This window comes from Nematostella vectensis, chromosome 12, assembly GCF_932526225.1.
Source record: "Nematostella vectensis chromosome 12, jaNemVect1.1, whole genome shotgun sequence".
NCBI classification, from domain to species: Eukaryota; Metazoa; Cnidaria; class Anthozoa; order Actiniaria; family Edwardsiidae; genus Nematostella; species Nematostella vectensis.
The window spans coordinates 8,141,630-8,164,126 of NC_064045.1; the positions used below are offsets into that span (position 1 = coordinate 8,141,630).

The 22,497-nt window shown below is 38.7% G+C and overlaps 2 protein-coding genes across 5 annotated transcripts in view; one reads left to right on the forward strand and one right to left on the reverse strand.

Annotated features, from left to right (window-relative positions):
• LOC5509572 (protein tweety homolog 3) overlaps positions 1-18,628 on the forward strand; it is a 32,980-nt gene extending 14,352 nt beyond the window's left edge. The window contains exons 10-16 of one of the 4 annotated variants that reach the window (XR_007305294.1): positions 116-223; positions 813-853; positions 1,609-1,698; positions 2,593-2,643; positions 3,024-3,108; positions 17,889-17,970; positions 18,476-18,628. Coding sequence is in view for 2 of the 4 variants with exons in the window: in XM_048720175.1 (XP_048576132.1) it covers positions 116-223; positions 813-853; positions 1,609-1,698; positions 2,593-2,643; positions 3,024-3,108; positions 5,023-5,157 (510 nt within the window). In the remaining 2 variants the exon portion in view is untranslated. Of the gene's footprint in view, positions 1-115; positions 224-812; positions 854-1,608; positions 1,699-2,592; positions 2,644-3,023; positions 3,109-5,022; positions 6,637-17,888; positions 18,325-18,475 lie in introns of those variants that run through there. The other 3 variants (XR_007305293.1, XM_048720176.1, XM_048720175.1) reach the window with 3 other exon arrangements.
• On the reverse strand, positions 17,433-22,381 carry LOC5509577 (leucine-rich repeat protein SHOC-2). The gene is made up of 3 exons (XM_001630052.3): positions 20,823-22,381; positions 19,294-19,528; positions 17,433-18,067 (listed from the first exon to the last, which is right to left on the reverse strand). Exons 1-3 carry the CDS (start codon positions 22,242-22,244, stop codon positions 17,622-17,624), a joined length of 2,103 nt encoding a protein of 700 aa, XP_001630102.2. The 5' UTR covers positions 22,245-22,381; the 3' UTR covers positions 17,433-17,621.
• Between the last annotated feature and the right edge of the window lie 116 nt (positions 22,382-22,497).

Below are 22,497 nucleotides of genomic sequence, written 5' to 3' on the forward strand. Positions count from 1 at the left end.
GAGAAGGGGTGCCATTCCTAATCCCTCCCCTTTGTCATGGTCTGACTTGCGAATAAAGTGATTTGTCCATTTTGTTGACAAGGGATGCCATTCCTAATCCCTCCCCTTTCCCAAGGTCTGGCTCCCAACTTCAAGTGCCCAACAGCTCACCACTCAAATAAACTCTACCAAGACAAGCCTGGACAAGATTGAGACTGATCTCAAGTGTTCAGCTGTAAAACAGGTCTGTACTCATCTATTACACCTGGGTTACTGGTACTCATTATAACTTTAGGTTGAACTTTTTGCCTTGAAAAACAGGCCTTTAATACATACTTGTGTTCAATATTCCTTTCCTGTAGTCTGACAGGGAAAGGCATATTTACATCCATTTGCATGAGTTTGTTGCCTTTTACCCAGGGTTGCCGACAAGCTATTCTGCCGAGAGCCTGTCGTGGTTTTAAAACCAATGGTTCTGTATCTAGATGGCCTAAGGGATTGCATCAATTAACATATTGTTAACACTTTTCCTCACATAAAAATATATTAATAAACATATATATAATATATTAATAACATAGTTTATTAGCCCTTATTGCAGCTAATGGACTGAATAAAAAGTGTCAGTCAGTGATTACATTAATAAAGCAACAGAAACAATTATACTTTAGTGTTACAAAGTACTTGAATAGGTCTGTATTCAAAGTACAATCGTGTATCTAGTTCTACTTGATTGCATGCTAACTGATGCTGGCTCTTTAGACAACACCATGCAGATTCATAAAAGCAATAAAATAAAAATGTGAAATGTGATTGTTTATTTTTTCTCCTAGCAATATGATGACGCTCGCTGTGCAGTGTGCTATCCAGTTGTGTAAGTAATTTGTTGATGTGATTATGATAATGAAAATTGCGGTGTTTATAATAACGACATTGCCTATGAAGATTCTGTTTGTAGTAATGTTCAGGCAGAGCCATAGCAGGGTGTGGGGCACTTGGGGCATGTGCTTCCCCCAATATTTTTCTAATGTTACTGTTTCATCCTCCCCCTTTCCAAAATCCAAAAATAGTTTGGGGCATGCTACAGCTCTGTCAAAGCAGTAACGGGTATCAGAGGGGGGAGGGGGGGGAGGAACAAGAGACATAAGAAAACAGTGGGGGGGGGCACAGCCATGACCCTCTGTTGTTGTATATGTGAAAGCACAAATAGGGTGGCGACAAAAATGATATTATAACGAGAATAAAGGAAGCTGTTGTTTAGGGATTGTGATTATATTTTGATGATGAAGATGATGATAGATAATATGATGATTAAAATGGTAAAGTAATAGATCATGTGAGGAATATACATGCTTATTTTAGCTGATGATTGTGATACTGATGGCCACAATGATTTTGACAAATGATATTGATGACTGAACCCTTATTAGCCTCTTCCCCGACCGGGATCTCCGAGGCGAGTGCAAATCAAAAGTGATGTCATCAACCTACAAGCAGCTCAGCCAATAAAAGCCAGGGAACGAGGCTAAACTCTTAATATAATATATTATTAAATTTTTTGATTATGATTTACCAAAGCCTAAAATCTCTTTTCTTTATGTCATTGTGTGCCTTCTGTGTTCATTCCAGCGAGGGGCTGTCTCAACTGCTACTTATGGCAATGATTGTTTCGCTGTTTCTTGGAATCGTGCTTTCTCTTATCACTCCCATCTATAACAAGTAAGTAGAGACCAGAGAGGAAGCAAGTGTAGGCCTAACAGCTAATACAGGGCCGTAGCAGTGGCCACCCCACCCTAACATTTTCAAACATTACAAGGAAATGACCAGTAGAAGTTTGGCTGTGCTCCCCCCCCCCCCCAATATTTTCTTAATGTTTCTGTATTATGCACCCCCCCCCCTCCCCAATCTTATGTGGCCTGCTACGGCTCTGTAATATGATAATGGAATGGGTCGAACCCCTCTCAGCAGAGGTGAGAGACCCCATGTGCTGAAACTCTTAGCCCCCACCTGCCTCACATGTGATTCCAGGTTATCGCATGGACACATTGGTGGGGTTCCATTGTATCGGTATTACTCCTCTTGGCACACTGGACTTTTCTTGAGACAATTAATGTGAAAGTGGTCACTTTCAGATGACTACTTCATACGCCTTGTATGTAAAATAACTTAATAATGAGAACCCACTTTCAGTAAGTCCAAAAAAAAACCCTAACCTTAGCCTATTTTGCCGAACTAACATTAAAAACCATGCAAGCAGGTTTTTAAAGTAAGGCAAAACTTTATAATGTTTTGGTGCTGCATTTTCTTTAAAGGAGACAGCAATTTTTTTTATTTTGATCTGAGAGGAGGTACTCAAAGCTTTCACATTACCTCAATCTATATATTTAAAATTGTATAGATTTATGATTTTAAAAGGTCATATTATTTTGCCGTTAACTCGTTGAACCCACTGGTTAGCTTTGATCCGTGGTCAGACTTGAGTTGTATGGCAGCTGCCTGAGGCGACTTTCCATGCCTTCAACTTGAATACGTCTGAATCTGCTCTCTTGTAATTCGGCATCTAGCTGCATAGAGAGTGATTAACTACAATTTATTTATTTACACTTTCTCCAGAATCCCCCATAGAAAACCCAGAGGGCAAAATGTCTTTGAAATGTGTGCAGGGTAAGTGTTGAAGGCCCAAATTATGTGCAGTCAAGGACTTGAATATGATTTATTAAAGATAAATCATACCGCTAAAATCCCGAATTATCTTCCGTAACTTGTTTATATGCTACCCTCTCCCTTAAAGATATCCTGGGTACACCAGGCGTTATTTGTTGTTTTTCCCTTCCATAAAGATAGGTACACTTTTCTTTTCTCCTTCTCAGCCCACATCTAGTCAAACGGGCCATGGCTCTTCCCCTAGAATAAACAGTCTGTTACACAGAAGTTTTTGGCAGTTTGTCTGGCTAATGTGAATGACGCCTACCTTTAAATAAAATGCTTTAGAGATATCCTTATATGGACGTACTTATTTCCTGAGTAATTATTTTCTGTTTCAGGAGAGTGACGTCACCTGAGACGCCTTACCAGTCGGTGTCAGTGGACGAGAATTCTCCACTCGTTCCAACGGCCCCGCCCCCAGAGGTCAGTAATTAGGGACATTATTATACAAAAACGGCGAGGATGGTGTAACCGAGAGTAATGCTTTGGCGCTTGGTGCCAAATCCCTTCCCTCCTGCGCAAAGCTTTCTGTGTCGCTCGTTTACTTTGCTTGGAGCAATGTCAATGAGTGACACAGAAAGCTCTAAGCAGGAGGGTGCCAAATCCCTAACTAGATTGAAAATGAAAATACTACATCTGTTGAATGGCGAACAAAGAGGTGTATTTACAATGAGAGAGGTGTATTTACAATTTTCTCTTTCAAGAGGTTTCTCCCTCGTCCTAGATAATCTGTTATCAAAATTCAACCGCCATATTTTATTTTAACCCATTGACTCCTGGCTATTTTTGAGCTGAATTTACAAAAAACAGACTGAAAACAGATACCTCCCCCCCTATTCTGAGTTAAATACAGCCCGTCAAAGTCAAACACAGCTGCACCTAGTCACTGGTATCGAAGCTTTCCAACAGTGCTTTCACTTCCCACTTTTAATCCCTCGTCATTGTGCTGAAGCAAGCACAAGTTGATGGTTGCTTGTATTTTTCATCAAAAATACAGCTATGAGCATATTAGGAGAGTGTCTCAGGACATCATGAAGTCTATTGGGGCATAATTGAGTGCTTTGCTTATGGATATTTGCAAGCAAAGGTGGATTCATGATGATTTTTTTTTGTTTGGCTTTGCCTGGATGAGAAAATAATTTTCTAATGAATCACCACAGCTCTTCTAAATGCTGTCTTTTCTGAAACCAAATTGATTCCAAAATTGTTTACACTGCTATTCTGGGTCTGTATGACCTGGAATTGATTTGATTGGCTTCGGGGTGAAAAGACTTATAAAAAACCATCTGACTTTGGGGAGAGGAGTGTTGACTGGCCCTCCCCTCGAGAATTTTTCCCTGGATCTCCCAGAATTCTTTGCAATACGTAAAGGCATCTTCGTGGTTTTACAAGCCTTCAAGGAGTGGACATTGTGTCTTGAGGCCATGGAAATGTACCTGGAGAATCAGAATAAAGGTATCTATTTGTGTCTTGAGCTGTGTTTGCTGATCTCTCTCCCTTGTGTGGTATTTTGAGCGTTTTATTGAGAGGGATGATTCTGCTTTTCTTTCCTTGTTCGATTTGAAATTTGTCAAAGAACCTGTGCTATTATTTGGCTTAAGAGTAGTTGCCAACACCTTGGTTGGATGCATATCTTCAAGACCATTTATCCCTTAGACTGATGCCTGAGTATCTTCATCTTGTTGTGTTTATTTTGCATTTATGAATTTTTTGGGTTGTGGGTACTTCCCAAAGCCGGTACAGGCCGGTTGAGGGGTCAATATGTATACCAACACACCCTAAAAAATTATGCTTGCCTCACTGCCTGAGAACAATGCCTTTTTTGCAAGCTTAGGTGCATACAACAGTGTAAGCAAATTCTGCTTGATAGACAAACAAGCCTCCATTAAGTTATGGCTGATATTCTAACAGATAATTTTTTATATTAAACCATTGGGGAAACCACAGGGAGCCCAAATTTCTATAAAAATATTTGCCTTTATAAATTCAAAGCAGCAGTGTCAACCCACTTTTGATACTTTTCCTGTATATTCACTGTCAAAGTAATCTTATCACAAAACCTTGCCTGAATCTGATGTTTTCTTGGGCATTTTTTTCTAAAAAAGCTATGCATAACATCCCTATCAATGAGTCCAGTCATGTCCAAATAAAAAAATTCTATTTTCTAGATATTCACTTGCTAGAAATGGCATATATGTGATCCAATCCACTTGTGTATCACACAGCATAAGTCTAAAAAGGCCTAGTTATTTTGATTAAAATCTAGGGGTGGTGGATTGAAGAGGTGGTTTACAGTACAAGGTGTCCTTAACAAGTGGTGCCATTTTTCTCTTTCAGTACCAAAGTTGTCCCAATCGTGATTTCCAGTTCCACTCATGTCAAGAGGATATGGGACCACAGATCCCCCGAATACCCCCTCCTAGGGGAACACACAGCCAACCCACCAAGGAAATAACCAATGTGGCTTTGTGAAAATTCCACAGAGAACCCAACAAGGAAATAGCTTACTAATGTGCTTTGTGAAAGCCAATCAAGAAAGTCGCTAATATGGCTATTTGAGTGTACCACAGGAAATCAGTTATGTGAATGCTATAGAATGAAAGGCACTGGTGCCCAAGTTGCATTATTCTAATATGAAATTGAGTTTTTATTACAGTAATTTTACCAGAAAGGTTTGCATTTTAGAAAACACTTTTTAAAAGAGATTTCATTTTCAACTAAGGGTACATAAAAATCAAATTCATGACAATTAGCAATAACAATGTGTAAATATTCAACAATATTTTTTTAATAAAATGAACAATTGTATGAAATTTTAGAAATTTATATGAAAAATAAAATTGGAAAATAGCTTGGGCTGTCAGTCATTTTTTATCCCTTTGTGTATAGGCTCTTACCGAAAGTGCTGTTGAAAAAAGCACTAAATCCTTAAAGTTATTTGTTTTTTTGTCGAAGAAGTGCTAAAATAATGCTATTTTGTTAAAGTGCTTGTGGGTTACAAAAAAAATGCTCACACTTCCAACTTTTTTAACCATAGAACAAAACATAAAATCTTTGAGATGATGAGATTCTCAACAACATTTTTCAGCAACAAAAAATAATGATGTTTTTTTCCATTTAAGTCCAACACAACGTTTGAGGTTTTCTGATCATATAGAGATTATTCCTCGCCATCATAGAACGAGCGTGATGGACAGGCTTCTAAGAAGGCAACCCTGACTGTCAAACCTTTTCCACAGCCTACAAGGCTCCTGTGTGCAAAAATGCGGCATTGGACGAGATATATGAAGTCGGATTGTGCTATTAGACGTAAAATGACACAAATAATCAGTCGAAAATAAAAATGCTAGCAGTTGCTTTTTGGGATAAAATGTAAAAAAAAAAAATTATCGCAAAGCCATATAATGCCCCCTTAAAAGTGCTAGCACTATCGGTAAGAGCCTATTTGAGATTGATGGCCTTGATACTCTTATAATAATCCATTATAATAATCCATGGGCCTGAAAGTGAGCCAACCACCTCTTCTCCTCAGATATTTTGGAACTAGGAATGAAGACATCATCTGAAGGTTTTTTCATGGTGATCCCCAAAATATGTCTAGGCTATGGCCTTAAAGCGTGGTGAGGTAAAAACCACAGGGTTTGAAAAAGATAAGAGAACAACATTTCCAAGAGTTTCTTGGAGGAGCCAAGGTAGTGCAGTTGGCAGAGCTTCGTTCTGTATGCACACAGCCTCCAGATCTAAGGTAGTGCAGTTGGCAGAGCTTCGTTCTGTATGCACACAGCCTCCAGATCTCCAAACTAGGATTTTTCCCTAACATTTAAGTGCACCTTAGCCCGTTTAGCTCTCAAGCTATTCTAGGGTGCCCGCACCGAAGTATTGTCCCCCCTTGGTATGCAACTCTAGGTTTTTTTTTTCCTCTCCCTCTCAATAAATATATGAATATAAAAAGAAAAAACAAAAAAAACCAACCTATGTAACACTTAATTTTGTGTGCAAATAAAAGATGTTTGTTGCTGTAGTGCATGTGACTCTTCACTCTACTAAATAAAATCATTCAAAAAACCAATTAAATGTGGGTACCTGGAAAAAACAACCACGCCGTACCACAGTGCATTTTTGTGAAATCTCGTGAGTTTTTATTGTGCATTTCTTTCAAATCCCAAAAAACACAAACTCTGATGAACTTTTTAAAGACTAAGCTTAAAAGTTTCCTTTTTTCTATCTATTTTTCAATATGGCAGCAACTACTGGTGGAAGCAGCAAAGTTAATTTGTCCGTTGAAGTAAATCATGAGGAATTCATGACCCAGTCTTCTCATCTTGCGGTTTAAGTCGTGTACTGTTAGAGGTGCTCATCGCACCAACCCTTCATTGCTTCAAAACAACCGTTTTTTTCCTTGTTGTTGGCTCCTATTCTCATAATATAATCTCCAAATTTTCCCTTATCCATGTTACAAACTAAATATTCGCCAAGAAGTTGGTGTGCATAGTGGATTCCTTTTCTTTCCAATTCTTTCTTATGTTCTGGGCCTATTCCAGGCACTTTATCCACTGCTTTCCTTCCCATGGGCTCGCCGACAAAATTTTCGTGCTTTTTTGTTGTCATATTGCTGTTGAGAAAAAGATCAAAACCAACGATTTATCTCTTCACTCAAATACTTATCTAATATCGACAAGATTTGCATAACTGTTTCATAATAACCTTTCCCCTCCACAAAGTTGGTTTGTAGTTTTGGTCAATTCCTAGCTCCCAGCATCACAGTGTGCGATGTTGATAGAAGGGCGAAGTGCAGTAGCGGATCCAGGGGGGACCAAGGGGGTTTAACCCCCCCCCTTAGGCTGCTTTTTTTTTATTGTTTTCATTGTGTCTGTTCGTTCCAAAAATCGTTACGAGGATAAAATTATGGGTATTTATTCTGATATACACTGGAATTGAAGCCTTTTTAGCCTTGAAATGCTCCAAAATGAGAACGGCCCAGCCTCAACTGGAAATAAGACGTTAAAAAGGAGCACTGTGAAAAAAACACTACATACATTGGAGAAAGGAATGGAAGGAGATATGTTTTTTGCACATGGAACCAATCAAAAGAAAGTGTTCTCGTTCTAGTGAGGGATAATCTGGACATTGTGATAAATGCCAAGCATGTGGGGACTCCGGTTGGTATACGCTCTTTTTTTAATAAGAACCATTTTGATAAGAACGTCCAGTCTGAGATTTCTCCAAATTTTAAGAACATGCCGAGGCTCAGATAGCAGAAAATGTTTTTCTTTTTTAGTCCTAATGCGTTCTAAAATGCAGAATCAAATTGTGCACATAGTAACAACCTTATCATTGCTCTATGGGTAATTCTCTTCCTAATCATTCATCGGGTATTATATTCGTACAGCCTTAAAACGTCTTAAAAATAAGAACGACCCAGCCTCAACTGAAAATTAGAGGTTCTTATAAAGAAAAGAGTTGTATCATATTCGCTGCCCCAATATTCCCCTTTTGTTTTGGTCAATGTGTGTGTTTTTGTCCGCTTCATGACTGTTTTATGCAAAATAAACACAGAGCGATATTTTTTTCGTCTGAAAGATCAACGATTATCTAATAAACATCGGTACTTTTATTCAGTTATTCCGCAGTAAATGGCCATGCTGTTGCGGCTACCCCGCCTATTGTGGCGAAGCTAATAAAATAAAATAAATAATTTCATCATTTTTATTAAATTATCGCTAATACTCTCTTCAACGTGTAAATGCCGCTAACCATAGCCTGCTTGCAGGCGGTACTTGGTGTCATCGTCGCGGAAACCCGCTCCGTTCGATGATCGAACGCTGTTTTGCGCTTACCCCCGTGGTCGTGGACCAGGAACCGTGCCAAAATACAAGATTTGGCGTCCGAACACCGAACGGAGTGGGTTTCCGCGAGGATAACACCAAGTACCGCCTGCAAGCAGGCTACGCTTACCACAGATTTGTCTGCGAAGTAGACGATAATATATATTTTATTCTGATCTGATTTTACGGAACATTTTACATGGTTGATTTAACTGAGCGCTATTTCCAGGCGAGACAGTAAGGATCTTGAAATACTTGGTGTTAGTGTTCAACGAATTCGACAATGATAATAGAGCTTGGAAAACTATCGACAATGATAATAGAGATTGGAAAACTATTGTGTTTTTGTAGTTCTTTTCAAGACTTTGAAGTACTCGTTCTAAGTAGAATGTTAAATGCTTTCATGATGCAGGGTTTCCCTATCACATACTAACCACAGGTAGCCCAGGTAATCGTGAAGCTTGTTTGTAGCTTCGAATCGGCTTTTCTTAGAGGTAAAACGAGTGGATTGAAGTAGCGATTCCTTGTGAAATGTTGCCAATAAAATTGCCTTAAAACTTAGAACATGTCTTGCTGTTGTCAAATGTATGTATAATAACTGTTAGGGGTGGTTTTCTTCGCGAAATATATAGCTCTCACTGCTTGCAGGCGGTATTCGGTGTTATTATTGCGGAAACCCCCTTTCCGTTCGGTGATCGGGCGCCATCTTGGTATCCAGGGTATAAAAGCCTCTGGTACCCAGGGTATAAAAGCGGCTGCTAAGCAGATTAAGTACCGCCTGCAAGCAGGCTATTTTCGGTAGCACTCAAATCCCGTCGAAATTCGCGAGGAAAATACAACAAACAATATAATTTGATCTCGTAGACCTATGCTAGGGTACAATTACATCCGAGGTATGGCAAAACATCCGAGCTAAACTATTTTCCCTGGCCGCTAGCCATTTTTTAAAACGAGTGAGTACCAATGAGAATCCTTGACCGACGCCTTTGGACAGTCACGCTCGGCTGAACTGGGAGCGAAGTAAACTATTATTACCCTCCCCACCAGGTGGAAAACCTGCGAGGCTGTCACCGGCGCATAGTAATCTGTTATATAAATTAAACTAAAATAAGAGATAAAAGATTACTTACCTTGCTCCGAAAACTGATAGTTCTGAATTTTAGACCGTGAAAAAGTATGAAATCCGTTTCGAATGCGAATAAGTTTTAAGGCAATTTTCCCGGGTGGGGTTCTTCCCATGTCTACCTGATAGGGATGCTTGTCGTATTTTTTAGGGGTCAAAATCGGGCCTCGGGTATTTTTTAGGGGGTATCCACGGAAAAATGGTGGATTATTATTCTTAGAAATGGTACTTTTTAGGGCTTCTGAGGTATTTATAGAGTAGCAATTTTGGGTAGTGCAGGTATTTTTTAGGGGTATTTTTTCCCGACAAGCATCCCTTTCACTTTTACCCTGAAAAATCACCAGCTACTTCAATCCACTCGTATTATAAGAACAGCCGAACAAACAACGAACAAGCTTCAAACCATTGCCTGGGCTACCTGTGATACAAACATACACCTCTAAATCATTAATAGTGTTAATATCATCACATACAGAGGGACACAACAGGGTGGTAAAGGGCATTTTCGTGAAACGAGATTTGGTCATTTTTTACCCTACGAGAAACGTGAAATCGTCAATTTCGACGTCTGTGAAATAGATCCATATACCCCCATCTACCAGCCTGAACTTAGCTTTGTAACTGTTCTACACAGCACTGTTTATGATTTCAAGAAGACATAGATCATGAAGTCTGATGGAGGTATATGATTTTAATGGCGCATTGTCAATAGTTTACTTCCGGAGGGCCGACGAAAACCCCAACCGACAAGAGACAAAAGAAGCCATTAGAATCCGACCTATCAAACAGGCCATCAGCTCTAAATATCAGTCACCTCCTCTAAGCTACCAATAGACACGCTGCTTCTACAAATTTGGAATATTTTTCGCGTTATCCGTTAAAAATCACCGGAGATTGTTTTTTCATAACAGAGGCTGCTACCGGCGATAGACCTCTTTTTCAGTAGGAAAATGAAGGCATTTGACTGTTAAATGAACGTCTCAGTTACTCGAGGTTTTAAACTTTATTTTGAATATAATTACTTCGTTATTGCATAGTTAGTTACTATGGTTATTGTGTCTTCGTTTTTGCAGGGGGGGGGGGGGGGGGGGGGGTAAGGGGTTATTTTCGTGATCCGTGAACGGCCTTTTTTGCTTATCGTGAGTCGTGAAAAGGACAAATTGGAAACCGTGATCCGTGAGTGCTATCTTCGCCGTGATTCGTGAAAGGCGAAATTTGACCAGCGTGAATCGTGATCTATGCTCTTTAAAAATCGTGAATCGTGATTTCCGAGTAAAGATTGATCCTTTTCGTCAGTTTAACAGTTTATCGTGAAACGTGATTTCCAATTTTTGAAACTCGGGAAATGTGTATTGTATACATCATGTGTATCCAGGGGCGCACGCAGGATTTTACCACGTTGCAGTCAAAGCATTCATTAGCTGAATGAGGGCGTGGGCTCTCATCCCGCATCCTCGTGAAGATCTCATACCTCCCGCTTTTGGGCTGGAAATTTTGCCTTTTGAAAAAACAATTGTAAATTCTTCTACCAGCCATTTCGAGCAGCAAGCTGTGTTTGTTTGGGATTGAAATTATATACGCGTTACATCGATCGCAAGTTAATCATTCATTTACACAAAAATGTTTTTACATAACAATATATTTCGAAATCATCTGTGGAATACCATGATTAAGTAAATTTTAGTTTTTCTCATCATCATTTATATAAAACTACGTACATAAAAATAAATGAGTAAATTAATTTTTTTTCCCTCAATATGTAAATAAGATCGCCAAATTTTTTGCAGTCCAGTGACTGCAAACCTACGATCGCCATGTTTACAACACTGTATGCCCTTTCTTTAGTCAAAACTCTCAGATATATTCATGTATGCTTTACGATAATATATAGACTTGGGCACTGCCTAAAAGCGGAGCCAGCATAGAAAGAATGTTTTTTAATGAGATTAAAAAAGCAATTTTTACTGCCATGTAATTATGAATTGTATTGGCCCCTACAAATGGATCAAGCAAGTAATCATTCAGTAATATTAAATATGCAGTATGAAAGTACTAAACCTGGTGTAAAAAAGGCTGTCAAAATTCAAGGTGCCTTAGTTGATGACAATGTTTTTCAAGAGTCTAATGGTCAATTCTTATTTGTTCCACTATGCATATTTTTTATCAAAACAGCATAATAACAATCTTTGACCTTGTAAAGAATATATTAAGGATGTAACAGCATTTCAAATATTTAGATGCCATTCTGTAGTTTCCATGTACTGCAACTGATTATTCAGAAGAATGTGTTAAATTAATACATATTAGTGCACCCACCCTTTGGCCAGTTGTTTTTAGAAACCCTGGATCCACCCATACCAGCTACTCAAAAATGAATGCAATGGAGGATAATACTAAATTACTGAAAGTTCTTTAATTTCAAACCAAACCATGTTCATTCAGTTATGTTTGGGGTAGAGAGGAATAAATAAACAAATAAACAGAAAGTCAATGGGGAGTTGAAAGGGAGAAATGTGACTCTATTTGAAAAAATGTCATATCAATATTTGGGTGACCTTCAAATCCGCTCGGTCAATTTCTTGGAGGCCTGGGTCTAAGGTCTTTTCAAGATGAGTGCGATAAAAATTTGATTTTAAAAGCGATCAGGGATTTTTTGACAAATTCTTACAGCGAGTTTCAGATTGACAGGAATCAGCATTTTTCATCATATTTTCTGGAGAGCAGTGAGCGGAAAAACTTTAGCTCTCCTAAATATGGGCATCAATGTCCATGTAAGGCAATGCAAACGAAGGACACTATCCGTGGGAATATGTTTTATATGAATCTACTCTAAAAAAAATATATGACAAAAATGCAATAATAGCTTGACTGAGCACTTTCCTAACATTTTCCCCTTTCCCTATTACCTTTAAGTTTGATATAAAACTGTTTTCTTTATATATTTATTATTGAAAAAGCACAAGTTTGTTATCTTTATATAATTTATTAAGTAAGTACCTTGCCCTAATAAAAACCCTTTTATAGAAGTTCCATTCATGTACACTACTACACTAGCACTAGGTGCATTCTGACCGGCTTTGCCCTTGCAAAGAAACAAATAATGGATGAAACAGCATTCCAAAGACAGACCGATATATAGTTAGATACACTTCAGGTGCCACTTACTAGTGATACTCCATCACCAAGGAAATTAAAATCTACAAATATACCTCAGTCATGCATTACATATTGGTGAACCCACCCTTTAGCATGGTGGCCTGCTGTTTTTATTTTATTTTATTTTATTTTATAGAAACCCTGCAGCTGGATCCACACATGCTAATGCTACTACAAAATTAAATGCAATCAAATGAAGGAGAACAAATTGACTTGGGAAGCAAATTAAAAACAAATCCTCGATATTACTGATTAGTGCTAAATGAAAATGTCTAATTTCAAACCTAACCTATTTTATTTATTCAGGGTGCAAAGGGGAAAACAGCAAATAATTATCAATTGCATATAAAAATAGTCAATAGAGAGAGAAAAAAGAACCTGGACTATATTTTTTTTAAAAACTTTAACACTATTGCAACAACTTGATTGGGCACTCTCCTATCATTTTCCCTTTCCTCATTATCTTTAGGTTGATAAAAAATGTTTTACATATTTACAGTATCATTGACACAAAGTATCTTGCTCTAAAAACCCTATTACACTTATACTGCTGTATCAAAGTAAGAAAGCCGGCTATATTTGCCTATTCTTATATCTTCCAGCCTTTAGCATCAAGCATGACCCTCAGGTAGTCCTTGGTTGGTTTAACCTAATTAAAAGTGAAAACAATTAACTTGGGTATTTGTTTTCCTTTCAAATTAATATTTTTATCATCCCATATAACCTTACTAATCTTCTGTAACTATTAGAATAAAAATAAATAAACACATTAGATAGTATGCAAGATGCAGACAATATAAGCTTGAGCAAAAAAATATATAGGTTGCATTTTTTGTTTTTTATTTTGGATGAAAAAATTCTCTTTTAACTGTAAAGTACTTATGATAATGTTGAAAAATTTGCTGTATCTTCAAAATGACTAAATACACAGGATATAAAGACAAGAAAGGTCTTCTTTAGCAATATATAACAGGATGATATTTGTCAGCCTTGATTAAATATCTCAACGCTGTCAATAAAGTAAAGAGAGAACGAAGAATATCAAAGGATGTTGTTATGCTCAAATTGCTTGTTAGACCACAAATTCTCAGTTTAAATGCTCGGTTACTGTAAGCTGAGTTGCATTATACCAAGATAAATTAATATAAATAAATAAATAAATAAATAAATAAATAAATAAATAAATAAATAAATAAATAAATAAATAAATAAATAAATAAATAAATAAATAAATAAATAAATAAATAAATAAATAAATAAATAAATAAATAAATAAATAAATAAATAAATAAATAAATAAATAAATAAATAAATAAATAAATAAATAAATAAATAAATAAATAAATAAATAAATAAATAAATAAATAAATAAATAAATAAATAAATAAATAAATAAATAAATAAATAAATAAATAAATAAATAAATAAATAAATAAATAAATAAATAAGACTAAAACAGTACATTATTATACAGCTCTGTTTCGAAACTAAGGTCTTAAATGAAAGTAATGAACTTGCACTAGCGGTGTGTGCCGGAAGGCTGTTCCAATCTGGAATAGTGTTGGTGTTTTTGTTTGAGCGATTGGTTTTGGGAAAAAAGTGAAAAAAACAAACGAGCATTATAAAAGCACAACAATAAATGAAAAAAAATGTCATATTCAAAATGCAAATCATCGTCAAAAACTCACCTTGGCAGTGTTTTTTTTGTCGCTTTATGTTTGTCGCCTAGTGGTTGTGTTCGCTTTTTGTTAGAAACCGTGATCTTTCTGCTAGCAAGGAACTCGTCAACACAAGTGAATGATTTTTATAGCTGAAAACAGACATCAATCAAAGGCCTTTTCCTCTCAGGATCTCCTTACATAGATATAGACGTGAATGAATATAGAATGGTATTTTAGAGCCTCTCCTCTTTGTCCTCTTTTAGCTGCTGCTGCTGCCACGGGCGGGATTTTACATCGGCTCGTATTTCAGACAAATGTTTCCTCAAAAACTTCAGCCGATTTGAACCATTTGAATCTCATTAAATACTATTTTCAAGCTGCCTTTCTTCTATGAATACACGAACTTTGCAGCACAAAGCGAGGCGGTAAAAAACACACAACAGCGTAAGACTAGTGGGGCCTGGGAGTTGCACGATTGACTGGATGGATGGATGGATGGATTGTGACACACAGGGTACCCGCGTGATGACAACCAAAACCAAGTCGCATAGCTATACCATATTTCTATACCTATGGAGCTCCGGAGCGCCGCGCTGGTTACGCTACAAACTTTTAGCCTCAATGTGATCAAATGTGGGTCTTATTCTCCGATATCCGAATAAATAGTGTCGATAAAACATGGAATAAGCCACATACAGTACAGCAAAATACTGTCTTGTAGTCGCTTGGTCAATGTCGCGATAAGCCAAAATTCTTGGTTTTTTATCATTGCTGGCCGCTAAAGCAATTTTACTCCTATAATCAACAGGCCCATTGCCTTAAAGATTCATACTATCGCTGCAAATTGCATTCAACTTTGGTCGATAATTTCGTAAAATATGGCATTTTGAAGGGGTTTTCACACCCCATATCGCGCAAAAGAAAACAAAAAACAACAAAGGAAAAAGTTCAAACAAAGCATGACCATCCTAAGCATTGAATAAATGACGTTCTTGATACGCCGCAAAGAAAGGTCAAACCACAAGGGCAGAAAAAAACAAAAATCGTTGAATGTCATTAGTATTCTTGAATGCGACATTCCGTCTAGGGTGTGATCACGATTGTTGAGCGGGAAATATTATGTTGAATGTGATTTTGTTTCTTGAGTGTTATCTAGTTCTTTGAATTATGAAAACTGCCCTTGAATGTGAATGTGATTATAAGTGCTGAATGTGATTTCACTCGTTGAATGTGATTACAAGTGTTGAATGTGATTTCACTCGTTGAATGTGATTACAAGTGTTGAATGTGATTTCACTCGTTGAATGTGATTGGTATCATTTGAATGTGGCTATTACTGCGACATTCCGCAGCATTTAATAACAATAGCATAATTTTCTCTTTGCATATTTTCCATTCGTTTATTTTGCTATTCGTTTATTTTACTATTCTTAGTATAAATCGATGTAAATTACCGTCGCTTTTAGCACAGTTCACCACAGGTAGCCCAGGCAATGGTTGCTTGTTCGTAGCTCGGAATTCGGCTGTTCTGAGAGGGCACGAGTAAAGCGTTTTTTGTGTGAAATTTTGTCAATAAAATTGCCTTAAAACTAAGAAGATGCCTTGTTGTTGTCAAATTCACGTGTAATACACGATTTGGGGGGGGGGGGGGGTTTCTTAATTTATGACTTCTCTCCCCCTACTAAGGAAAGAAACAAGGTTGGAGGCGCCATTTTCGGTAGCACCCAAATACCGCCGAAATACCCGATTACCGGGTACGGGTTGGTTTTCTTATCGGGTATTTTAATTTACCCGTTGTTTTACCGCCGTGGCCCTAAAGCTCAATTGGTCCGAGGAATCATATATTTGCGTTTTCAATGTCGTATGTACTTGTACAAGCCTTGGTATAAAGAGCCATCATCTATCATTTTTTTTAGATTTGATAAGATTCGCCTCATCTGAATAGTCATCTTCGCAAAGTTCCTCCGATATGTCCTTTGTACAGTCTTCAAATCGACCATCCTGTGTCTAGCGCATAGTCACGAACGCCTTGCATCTTTCACGAACAGACCGGGATCTAGTACCCCGTGACTCACGAACTGACCGGGATCTAGTACCCCGTGACTCACGAACCGACCGGGATCTATTAAACCGTGATTCACGAACAGACAGGGATCTATTACCCCGTGACTCACGAAACGACCGGGATCTAGTACATCGTGACTCACGAACCGACCGGGATCTAATACCCCGTGATTCACGAACCGACTGGGATCTAGTACCCCGTGACTCACGAACCGACTGGGATCTAGTACCCCGTGACTCACGAACCGACCGGGATCTAGTACCGCGTGACTCACGAACAGACCGGGATCTAGTACCCCGTGACTCACGAACCGACTGGGATCTAGTACCCCGTGACTCACGAACCGACTGGGATCTAGTACCCTGTGATTCACGAACCGACCGGGATCTAGTACCGCGTGACTCACGAACCGACCGGGATTTAGCACCCCGTGACTCACGAACAGACCGGGATCTAGTACCGCGTGACTCACGAACCGACCGGGATTTAGCACCCCGTGACTCACGAACAGACCGGGATCTAGTACCCCGTGATTCACGAACCGACCTGGATCTATTACCCCGTGATTCACGAACCGACCGGGATCTAGTACCCCGTGATTCACGAACCGACCGGGATCTAGTACCCCGTGACACACGAACCGACCGGGATCTAGTACCGCCAGGGGAAACGTGCCGACAAGGGGAAATTCATTAAAACTACGAGTAGCCCAAGGCCAAAAAATCTTGTGCTCTCAAAATGATAACATACTTTTACACAGTTTGAGGGTATTGCTTTGAGTTAAAATAAATATAGTTTGCGCCGCAGTGAACAAACAATTTTCAAAGTTTGAGAAACTATAAAGGAATGCCTCAAAGGTTGAAATTGACATGTAAAATCACTAAAATACGTACAAACCAAGTAGTTCATTCCAGAACAAGATTTAATAACTTTATTGACGTAACTTTATCAGACAGTAACAATTTTATTATTCCAATGCATTTATATCGCAACGGATGACTGCTAAATCATGAAACAAACAGTTATATTGTCTTTTCTTGTTAAAAATAAAACGACCTTCTCTGCAAACAGTTCATTCTTTCGTCAAATCTAAACCACATGCATCATTAATCATCAACATCATCAAACTGACCATCTCCATGGCAACTACTTTCTCCATGGCTACGCCCACTGCACCCAAAACCTCCCCAGTCAACAACTGTATTCAAATAAACAGAGTCATACTTAGCCGAGGCAGTGAATGCTTGGCTTGCAGGGGGATAACTAGAAATCAGACATTTCAGCTGATTCCTGACCGACATGTCCACCATCTTAGTAGGCGGGGCTGGTGCATGCGCATTAGGATTACTGATATAGCTTGCTTCAATCTCCAGGTCCCAGTCTTCACCTGATGCGGCAATGTCATCTGTGTGATTTGTTGACTCCTTTCCCTCGCTGGCATCTTCAAATATGTCGGTAATGTAGTTCGGGGTGTAGTTAAAATGGGTGCTGGAGAGGTAGGATTCTTCAATAGCGTGTGACGAGTCGGTGTCAGCCTCTCGCTCCCCTGGACCTGTAATGATAAAGTAGGTGTTCATCATTAGAGACGTAGCAGGCCACGTTAGATTGGGGAGGGTGGCACAATACAGACATAGAAACACATAGACACAGACATAGACATAGGTAAAATATTGGAGCGCGGCACTGTCCACCCTTACTGGTCGTTTCTTTATTATTTTTGAAAATATTGGGGGGGGGCACATGCCCCCGTGCCCCACCCCCTGCTACGGCCCTGATCATGGAAGATAGAAAAACCGTCCAAACCTAAAATAAAAGTAAAACAGCAACAGGCAAGAAGTCTAATTGTATTCAAAAGGTGCTGAATTGCTATAATTAGATAAAATGGACTAATTACTGGGATGGTCAATATTCTATCAATATTCATTCAAACTAACAGACCGATATTTGGTGCTTTTTATAGGTCAGCACCTTGGAGAGAAATGACATGATCGGGAGCTATTTCAGTGCTTGCAATTAAAAACTCTGAAAGGATTTTGAATGACTGAAGACAGAAGGCCATTTAGGTGTTGGAAATCGTTGTAGAGAGTTCGCAGAATAAAGAAAAGTGCCGTAAGCCTTGTTGATCTAATTGTTTTGGTCATTCAATTGTAAAGCACCATTGGATTTTTAAGAAATAGCGCTATTTTAATTATTGTTATAATAATTATTATATTATCATTACTATTGTTATTGTTATTGTTATTGTCATTGATTTTATTATTAATACCATTATTTGTGGTTTAAAATACTGTGGTTTGCTATTTGGCCTTTTTGGTACCAATCAAGTGTAACCTCAGTGCATGTGGTCTCGCACCTTCCCCCTGTCTCTCTCTCCTGCCCAGCCCTTTACCTGCTTGGGAACTCAAAACACTTGTATCCAGCTACCTGCATCCCCTCATACATCCCTCATCTCTCCTTTAAAGTTTAATCGACCTCCAAATAGACAGACAGTAACCGCATCAAGTGCTTATGCCTGTACATCTCCTCGCATTAGCCAATCCCTCTCTAGATAGACTAGGCATGCCTGATAGACCTTCAAGTGTTCTCCCCCCCTTACCTGTATGCAGGGGTTTTGATTTAGGCTAAGGGGGCAGCAGAGCTGCCAGTTACTATATTCCACCCCCTACTTATCAATATCCACTGCCTGCTTTGAAACTTAAAGAAACCCCTGTGTATGAGTCCTCCAAATAGACCACGCCTCATAACCTTTTCAAGATCAGCCTTCTGTCCCCCTCTTACCAGTATGCGACCTCCAGATAGACAAGCCACGCCTCATAGCCCTTTCAAGTGCTGCCTCACTATACACTGTCTCCTCACACTCCTCCTCTTCCTCCCCTCCATTGCTCTGTGCTTCCTCAGGATTCTCAAGAAGCTCTGCAATGCTCTGACTGAAGTCCTCCCCAGCAAGCTTATCTCCACGGACTTTGCCTCGCCAGTTTTCCTTTAGGGCTGGGTCCTTTTCTGGGTAGAGCACCTTAAATACAGTACAACACAGTATGTATAATTATTACATAATTACTTGAAGGCAACCACAGAGGGCTGGAAAGCATGTCTATTCTTGACATCAATTCGCAGTAGTGTATTAGGGTTGGAATCAATTTTTCATGTCCATTCACATTCATGTGATAAAAGCTTCCAGCATGTTACTGGTTTGATTGCATGGTTTGTGAAGGTTGTGAAGGTGTCAAATTTTCATGCTCGATTTTTAGCAATTCAGTTGTCAATTTTAAAGCATGTAAGAGATGTTCATATGGGAGTCAATTTTTCATGACCTTTCATGTCACCAGAGCGTCCAACACTTGAGGTTTTTTGGCATCTTATGCATTACATTCTTGAAACAATCCTCATTAAAAAAATAAAACTGCAAAATCCAAAGAAATCCACCATTTTTGTCAAACAATGTCTATTCTCCTTGTAACCTCTCTAGTAGTAATAACGCAACACTTAGGATTCTGCCATAGCTCATAGCATTTCCCTATATGAAAGATATTCCTAAAAAATTTTTTGTTTGACTTGTCATGTTCTGACCTTTGTATTTTGTATTAATGTAAAAATATAGTATATTGAAATTCAATTAAGACTATTTTTAAAAAAATCCTTAGATTTATACTGCAGCTTTGTACAATGATTTTGTATTTTCTACTGTCATCACTGACATACATGCTATTCTGTAGCTATGCCTATGTACATAAAAAATAAAGGTAAGAGACATTTGGAGATGGAATTCACAATGCAATGGAAGTAAAAGGCACCCAAATGGATTTCTCTGTTAGAAAAAAGGCAACAAACTTATAAGGCAACAAACCTAGATGTCATGATTGCTTGTGATCGCTTCAACGCGTTAAACAAAAACATAACTTCAACTTTCGGTATTTTCAAACACTTGCCAACTTTGTTAAACTGCTAAATTGCTTTCTGGCTTCTATATTTAAAATCATTCAAGTGTTTCAATTGCTCAGCACTGAAATGTTTTCTAATGACCAATCAAAATGCACCAAATGTAATTTCGTTTGTTTAAGTGATGTAAGCCAGAAACCAGTTCAGCAGTTAGAAATCGTCGAAGAAAAGTTTAATTTACAGAATATTGCAGGGCGCAGCCAGTGGTGTGGCCAGGGGGCCCCATCTAGCAGCCAAAAATACAGTAAATGTAAGAGATATTATCTAAAAATGCCTTGAAAGAGCCTTATGGGCCCCCTCCTGTTAAAAATCCTGGCTACGCCGCTTTATTAAATGGCAGTAAATTGCAAAAAGTGGTTATGCTATTATACCTTTGTGGTTAGTTTAGGCACTTTGTCAGCCTTAATCTTCAATTTGTTACCATCCAAGTCTAGCCTCATCAGATTCTCTAGCTTCAGAAGCACTCGTGGGATCTCAGATAACTTATTCCTGTACAAGTCAAGTGTCTTAACATTTGTGAGGTTTGCAAAAGATGCTGGTAATGACGACAACTGGTTACTATCCAGACGAAGTTCGACTAGTGACGTCAAGTTACCAAAATTCTCTGGTAACTCTGTCAGATGGTTTTTGGAGAGCTGAAGAAACCACAGCTTGGAGAGATTACAGAAAGAATCTGGTAGCATCTCAATACGGTTCTGTCCCACATCTAGCCACTCCAGGTTCACTAGGTCACCAAAATCGTCTGGTAGGCAAACAACCTGGTTTTCGTCAAGGTGAAGCTTTGTAAGGTTTGCCATCTGACTAAATGAATCAGGGAGGTGCGATAACCAGTTACCATTCTGGAATGCCCTGCGTTCAAGCTCATTAATAGTACTTCCCAAGTGTAAGGTTTTCAACTCCTTTAGCTCACCCATAGAATCTGGTAACTTGGTTATCCGATTTCCAGACAGATCAAGACTGCTCAAAGTCTTGCCAGATATAGAGCCAAAATGATCCGGCAGAGCACTGTCACTCAACTCATTATCCGACAGGCACAAATTGATTATGTTTGGAAGATCTCCAAACCAATCTGGTAGCCAGGTGATATTGTTATTATCTGCATAAAGGTGTTCCAGAAAACAAGCTGATTCAAATCTTTCAGGTAAATTTTCAATATGATTACCAGTAATATCGAAGCTTTTGAGGCAGCACAAAAACCCAAAGGATTCTGGAAGTTTTTCAATGTTATTCTGGCTCAAATTCACAACCTCTAGTTTTCTCAAGTTCCCGAAATCTTCAGGCAACCTTTCAATATGGTTATCTCCAAGTTCTAGAACTTTTAAATTTTTCATGAGAGTAAAACTAACAGATAATTCAGATAAATCGTTCTCGTCAATCCTTAGCTCCGTTAAAGAAGCTAATCCAGCGCCAAAATCATCCCTGAGCTTCTCAAGCTTGTTTCCAGTCAGATTCAATACGCGAAGTTTTGAAAGTTTCCCCAAACTCTCCGGGAGTTCCTCCAGACTGTTCTCATTCAAATGAAGCTCCGTCAAATTCCCGAGGCGGGCAAACACATCGGGCAAGCTAGTTAGCAGATTCCCGGTTAAATACAGCTCTGTTAGGCTGGCCAAAGAGCCGAGATCGTCTGGTAGTCTCTGTAGATCGTTAAAATCGAGTTTAAGCGTCGTTATGTTCAGCGCGGCGACCTCAGGTACAAAGCCACGAGGGAGTTCTTGTAGATCCAGCGAAATGAGAGATAAACAGCCCCCGCCTTGATGCTTGTAATCTTCTATGCTCTCTTGGACCTTATCCATCGCCTTGAAGTGTAGTGCTATGAATATTTTTTTTATCTAGCGGTCTGGAAAAGTAGTGTTTGAGGGGGGGAAATAAAAACAGACCCGCGATTGTCCACGCGCCTTTCGAGCGGTGAACCACTAGAAAGACCCAGGCCCCAGACCGGAGGTAAACACCGGACGACACCCCCCAGGGTACCCAAGATGGCAGAAAAACGGGAAGAGTTTCTAAACGAAAGTAGAGCTCTTATTCTTATTTTGTTATTTATTGCAT

Bases quoted from the DNA above. Each gene is read 5' to 3' on its own strand.
- LOC5509577 (XM_001630052.3), bottom strand. From the start codon at position 22,244: ATGGATAAGGTCCAAGAGAGCATAGAAGATTACAAGCATCAAGGCGGG. The intron at 19,529-20,822 runs GTATAATAGCAT...ACTGTATTTAAG, and splicing joins TGCCTAAACTAACCACAAAG to GTGCTCTACCCAGAAAAGGA. The intron at 18,068-19,293 runs GTAAGAGGGGGA...TTATCATTACAG, and splicing joins TATCTGGAGGTCGCATACTG to GTCCAGGGGAGCGAGAGGCT.